We start from the raw sequence: 7,180 nt of genomic DNA, 5'->3' as shown, positions 1-7,180 counted from the left end.
TTTTCCGCTTTTCCTGACTTTTGACTGGTTTTTGTTTTTTGCTGTTAACTAAGAGTCTGTAGATGAATTTTTGGTCTTTCATATTTAACATTTTCTGAACAATATCAATATATATTGGTGTAATTATTTCACCATTCAATGATGCAATTCTATATTCATTTTTGAACTCTTTATTCATTCTTTGAAAAAGTGCATGGTATTCAATGAAATTGAAATGTGGTAAATAATTGAGATCCTCCCATGCTTCTGGAAATCCATTTACAAATAAATCTTTTACTTTGTGAAGACCATAATTTCTCCACAAAATGCAATGGTTTACTTTCCTGAGAGGTACAAGATAAGTTATATCTACTGCTAAGAATTCTGCAAGAGTATTTGGTTGATACTTCAGCTCAGCTAATGAATAAATAACAGACTGCCAAAATTTGTTTTTCATTTTTTTTTGGCTATTTCTCTCAGCTTTCCAGCATCTAAATAGAAGAGTATGTCCGGATCTGTCTTTAATATATGTTTTAACATGGATTTCCATCCACTGTCTGTATTTGTGGATAGTCCTGTACCAGTAACATGACCGAATAGTTCATACCAGTAATGTGACTAGAAAGTCCTGTACCAGTAATGTGACTGGATAGTCCTGTACCAGTAATGTGACTGGATAGTCCTGTACCAGTAATGTGACTGGATAGTCCTGTACCAGTCATGTGACTGGATAGTCATGTACCAGTAATGTGACTAGAAAGTCCCGTACCAGTAATGTGACTGGATAGACCTGTACAGTAATGTGACTGGATAGTTCATACCAGTAATGTGACTGGATAGTCCCGTACCTGTAATATGACTAGATAGTCCTGTACCTGTAATGTGACTAGATAGTCCCGTACCAGTAATGTGACTGGATAGTCCCATACCAGTAATGTGACTGGATAGTCCTGTACCAGTAATGTGACTGGATAGTCCTGTACCAGTAATGTGACTTGATAGTCCTGTACTAGTAATGTAACTGGATAATCCTGTACCAGTAATGTGACTGGATAGTCATGTACCAGTAATGTGACTGGATAGTCCCGTACCAGTAATGTGACTGGATAGTCCCGTACCAGTAATGTGACTAGATAGTCCTTGTACCAGTAATGTGACTGGATAGTCCTGTACCAGTAATGTGACTAGATAGTCCTGTACCAGTAATGTGACTGGATAGTCCTGTACCAGTAATGTGACTGGATAGTCCTGTACCAGTAATGTGACTTGATAGTCCTGTACTAGTAATGTAACTGGATAATCCTGTACCAGTAATGTGACTTGATAGTCCTGTACTAGTAATGTAACTGGATAATCCTGTACCAGTAATGTGACTGGATAATCCTGTACCAGTAATGTGTCTGGATAGTCCTGTACCAGTAATGTGACTGGATAATCCTGTACCAGTAATGTGACTGGATAGTCCTGTACCAGTAATGTGACTGGATAGTCCTGTACCAGTAATGTGACTGGATAGTCCTGTACCAGTAATATGACTGGATAGTCCTGTACCAGTAATGTGACTGGATAGTCCTGTACCAGTAATGTGACTAGATAGTCCTGTACCAGTAATGTGACTAGATAGTCCTGTACCAGTAATGTGACTTGAGTCCTGTACCAGTAATGTGACTGGATAGTCCTGTACCAGTAATGTGACTGGTTAGTTCTGTACCAGTAATGTGACTAGAGAGTCCTGTACCAGTAATGTGACTAGATAGTCCTGTACCAGTGATGTGACTGGATAGTCCTGTACCAGTAATGTGACTGGATAGTCCTGTACAGCTTATGTGACTTGATAGTCCTGTACCAGTAATGTGACTGGATAGTCCTGTACAGCTTATGTGACTGGATAGTCCTGTACCAGTAATGTGACTCGATAGTCCTGTACCAGTAATGTGACTGGATATTCCTGTACCAGTAAAGTGACTGGATAGTCCTCTACCAGTAATGTGACTGAATAGTTCCATACCAGTAATGTGATTGGATGGTCTTGTACCAGTAATGTGACTGGATATTCCTGTACCAGTAATGTGACTGGCTAGTCCTGTAGCAGTAATGTGACTGGATATTCCTGTACCAGTAATGTGACTGGCTAGTCCTGTAGCAGTAATGTGACTGGATAGTCCTGTACCTGTAATATTAATGTGACTGAATAGTTCCATACCAGTAATGTGACTGGATAGTCCTGTACCTGTAATGTGACTGGATAGTCCTGTACCAGTAATGTGACTGGATATTCCTGTACCAGTAATGTGACTGGCTAGTCCTGTAGCAGTAATGTGACTGGATATTCCTGTACCAGTAATGTGACTGGATAGTCCTCTACCAGTAATGTGACTGAATAGTTCCATACCAGTAATGTGACTGGATGGTCCTGTACCTGTAATGTGACTGGATAGTCCTGTACCAGTAATGTGACTGGATAGTCCTGTACCAGTAATGTGACTGGATAGTCCTGTACCAGTAATGTGACTGGATAGTCCTGTACCAGTAGTGTGACTGGATAGTCTTGTACCAGTAATGTGACTGGATAGTCCTGTACCAGTAATGTGACTGGATAGTCCTGTACCAGTAATGTGACTGGATAGTCCTGTACCAGTAGTGTGACTGGATAGTCCTGTACCAGTAATGTGACTGGATAGTCTTGTACCAGTAATGTGACTGGATAGTCCTGTACCAGTAATGTGACTGGATAGTCCTGTACCAGTAATGTGACTGGATAGTCCTGTACCAGTAATGTGACTGGATAGTCCTGTACCAGTAATGTGACTGGATAGTCCTGTACCAGTAATGTGTCTGTATAGTCCTGTACCAGTAATGTGACTGGATAGTCCTGTACCAGTAATGTGACTGGTTACTCCTGTACCAGTAATGTGACTGGATATTCCTGTACCATTAATCTGACTGGTTAGTCCTGTACCAGTAATGTGACTGGATAGTCCTGTACCAGTAATGTGACTGGATAGTCCTGTACCTGTAATGTGACTGGATAGTCCTGTACCAGTAATGTGACTGGATAGTCACGTATCGGTTACATATGACTGTATGCTTCAGACAGTGAGAGATTGTTATTTCCTTTTATGTAGTAATAAGTATAATTTGATGGGTCTTATATAAAGCATGTATATTAATCTAAAGGTACGTATATTGATAAGTCAGAAAACAATTGATCGTAAAATTCTGGTAAAGATCCATGTATTATACATATTTAGACATAAATATGTTACAGTTACAGTATTACCTGCACAAAATAATTTAATTTGCATTGAATTCTGACATTTGCATTTTACCTAACTACTTATTAATAATATGACTTTCTTATTTTACAGAACTCCATCCTGATCTACAACCCATGATAAGTGAGTTTTGTTCATTGGTTTGGACATAATGTGGGAAAATGCAACATATTCCTAAAATCTGGGACCACAACTACTAACATATTATTCAAAATATAGGATTATACATCAATAATTTTACATCAAAGGATGCATGCTGACGTTGGATTTATCTCCTGCATAATTCAAATCAAATCTGTCTCAGTTTCATGTTCCACTTTAATACAGTACAGTACCTAGTGGCAGCAATCACATGATGGGTCATGATCATAGTCTGGTAAAATAATTTTATTGTATCATTCACAGTCCAGTGTATGATATAAATTTGTATTTTAAAATATTTCAGTTGAAAAATGTACCTGTAAAATATATACCGTAGTCATAACAATAAATAATTTTAAAAAGAGTGCATATAAAATATAACTTTTTACAAAGGGTACCTTTAAAATATATAGTCATATATAATTTTGAAAAGGGTACGTTTGAATAAAGTTATATCAATATATGGTTTTTGAAAGGGTGCGTATAAAATATAGCCATATAAATATGATTTTTTCTAAAAGGGTATCTTTAAAATATATAGTCCTATCAATATATAAATGGAATGAAATATCAGTTACTAGAACATGAGCCCTGTGGCCTTGTCATCAGGTCCTACACTGCAGGCGGTGTAATGGAACGGAGGAAAGGATTTGAATTTGACTTTTAGATAACTGGGGAAAAGGCAGTGTGTATGTCCTGGTACAGAGGTTGGTCATCTGTCCATCAGCTGTCATCATTTTCTTGGTCCAAATCAGTTTAATAACTTTTAACTTAGTCATGAGCAGCTAGATGAAAGGGGTGTGTTCTTTAAACAGAATGTGTGGACGTTCTGTCAGCAGTGGGGTACGTGTGGCTTGTAATGAGAAGCAAGGAAATCTATTTCCTTTCATAAGAATAGAGGGCTTTCTGGTGAGGAGGACTACATTTTGTATAAAGGGGTATATGAACACATTGGAAATGGATTCTCAAATTTGATCTGTAACAACTTCAAGGTAAAGTGACTGTATGTAAATGGTGGGTGTGTACCCTCTGTCAAAGGGATGGAGCCCTATATGGGAAGATTGGAAACTATTCGGTAGCCATCTTGTTTTTTGGGTGTGAAAGCTATAAGTTACGTTATATGAGGAAACACTTACCTGTCTTGTGACTCTAGAATCATGATTTCAACATTATAATGGCTGTTCCAAAAAAAAAAAATTTAAATCTATTCCATGGGAGGGTGATCTATGTTTGTCAAAACAGGGACCACTAAGAGGTGTGATTTAATTAGGGCCTGATATTAGAGATACAGGTTTTTATGTACCCATCAAAGCTCTTGTTAATTATACATGTACTGATGTAGTACTGACGTAGGGGAGAGAAACCCCTTTTAAATCTCGGACATGACAAAACATCTGTGAAAAGTTTAAAATTGAAGGCTGGTAAAGGTTATATACAATTACCGGTAAAGACTCCTATTGGTGTTCCCTGTCAGTTTCACTGCATGAACATTTCTCTTTTTTCTCTTTTTTTTCTTATACAGAAAGAACAAAAGAAAAGATCAAACGAGAAATAGAGCAGAAAAAGGGAAAATTCCTTGAGACCAAAGCTTTCCTCGATGCTCAAAACAAGCTCCAAAAGAACAGAGTTCTAGTTATCAAGGGAAACACAGGAGATGGCAAAACATCTACCGCCATTCGACTCCTACACTGGCTGGTCGAGGAGCAGCAATGCAGACAACCCCTTCAGCTTCATGAAATTACGAAATTAGATTTATTGGCTCCAAACTCTAAGCTGATTACTTTCATTGATGATATTGATGTTGGTAGAAATGATGCAGAAGATTGGAATAGAAGAATTACAGATGTAGAAACACTTTTTCATGGTGAACAAATTCAGGCCAATTTTTTGCTCATTACAGTTCGTAATGAAATATTCAATACTTTGAAAAAATCTTCTATAGAAACAGTTTTCACTGAAGATAACATCATTGATCTGAGCTCAGGTGAGTACAGAATTGCAGAAGAAAAAAAGGCACTTTTAGAGATGTATAAACCAGAAAATTTCTCATGGACTGAGGGAGAAATAGAAAACATTCTATCTTATGCCCCAAATATTGGATTCCCACAATGTTGTCAGCTTTTCTGCAAGTCTGATCATGAGTTGCAGAAAACACGAAGTGATTTTTTTATGGAGCCTGTCAAATTTTTGAAAGAAGCATTTTCAAGGTTACCAGAATGTTCTGCCATTTTGTTTCTGTTCCTCAATGGCGGGGAGATAAAGGTAAAAGATCTAGACCCAAATGGTGATAAAGTAAACAAAACATTGTTAGAGGAAGCTTTTGATATTAATTTGGTTGATGGTGAAGTTGACAGAACTACAATGACATTTAAGAAAAGGGTAGGATTTGTGAAAGAAAGTTTTGAAAGATTACTAGGATTTTTAGTAAGGAAGTCTGGTGATGAAATGTACAGATTTGATCATTACTCTATATATTTCACAGTAGCCCTTTTGTATGGAGACAAAACCCAAGCTGGTTACATACAGAATTGTCCCAGGAGGTTCCTCAGTTATATAACAACTTCAAAAACATCTGAAAACATGGTTGTCATATCATCTGATGATTATACAGACATGTGTAATCGTCTGCTCCAAGAGTTTAGGTGTGAGGTGCCAGAGGTGAGACCTTTTGATGACTCTAAAGATCTATCCACCTGGTTACCCAATTTAATTAGGAGAAATCTTTTTGATAAAGTAAGTATTAGCATTGGCTCTCTAGATGTATGGAAAAATCCTGTCTTTCTTGAGGGATTTTTCGAGTTGTTAAATGAGAGAGAAGTTAATAAACTTGAGGTGCTCAATAAAGCATGTTACTTCTGTGCTGAAGAATGTGCTTTATATCTTCTGCATAAGGGAGTCCAACCTGACAAGGACACGCCATTGTGGTCATTGATTGAAAGAGGTGGTCATGGTAAGGGAGATGTGGATGTACTTAAGAAAGTTTATAGCTACATGAATGATGAGGTCAAGCTTGACTTGTTAAATAAAGCATGTGATTCTGGTTCAGAAGAATGTGCTTTATATCTTCTGTGTGAGGGAGTAAAACTTGACAAGGACACACAGTGGTGGTCATTGATTACAAAGGGTAATGAAAGGTTTGGCAAAGGAGATGTGGATATACTGAAGAAAGTTTTTATATACTTGGATGATGAGGTAAAACTTGACTTGTTAAATAGAGCATGCAGATATGGTTCAGAAGAATGTGCTTTATATCTTCTGTGTGAGGGAGTCAAACCTGATAAGGACATACTGTTACATGTGGTGGAGGTGGGAAGTGTGAAATTGTTCCGTGAACTACTTCAGCATGATGTCTCTCTAACAGTGACGAATCAGTCCAATAACAATGTCCTACATGTTGCATGTCAGTGGGACAGAGAAGAGATGGTGTCAATGCTTTGTGAAGATTATCCACACTTGGTACATGACACTAATCAAGCAGGACAAACCCCACTTAATTCAGCAGCAGAGACAGGAAACTGTTCTGTATTCAAGTTAGTGGAGAGAACTGTACTTAACTCTTTGTGTAGAGTTGAGGATGAACAACACAAGTGTGAGACAGAAGATGGTCGTGAGGTCCATAGGAGTTGTGCGTGTAGTCAGTACATGTCTCAGTTAATGGATAAGTATGGCTGGGAGGTGAATGATTATGAGGTTCCTAACATATCGTCCTATGGAAGGGCGTGGACAATATTACATGAGAGTTGTGCGAGAGGTAGCAGGGAGCTTTTTGTTATTATGGAATAATC

The 7,180-nt window shown here is 37.8% G+C and overlaps 1 protein-coding gene across 1 annotated transcript; it reads left to right on the top strand.

The window, feature by feature from the left end:
- Nucleotides 1-3,312: 3,312 nt before the first annotated feature.
- Nucleotides 3,313-7,146, top strand: LOC117319372 (the record flags this gene model as incomplete). The annotated part of the gene is made up of 2 exons (XM_033874193.1): nt 3,313-3,377; nt 4,918-7,146. Coding segments are annotated over exons 1-2 (2,236 nt in total), but the record flags the coding sequence as incomplete, so codon positions are not given.
- Nucleotides 7,147-7,180: the final 34 nt, after the last annotated feature.

The sequence above is a fragment of the Pecten maximus genome, unplaced genomic scaffold (genome assembly GCF_902652985.1).
Source record: "Pecten maximus unplaced genomic scaffold, xPecMax1.1, whole genome shotgun sequence".
Lineage (NCBI taxonomy): Eukaryota > Metazoa > Mollusca > Bivalvia > Pectinida > Pectinidae > Pecten > Pecten maximus.
The sequence above is the reverse complement of the archived record's forward strand: the minus strand, read 5'-3'. Positions and strand labels throughout refer to the sequence as shown.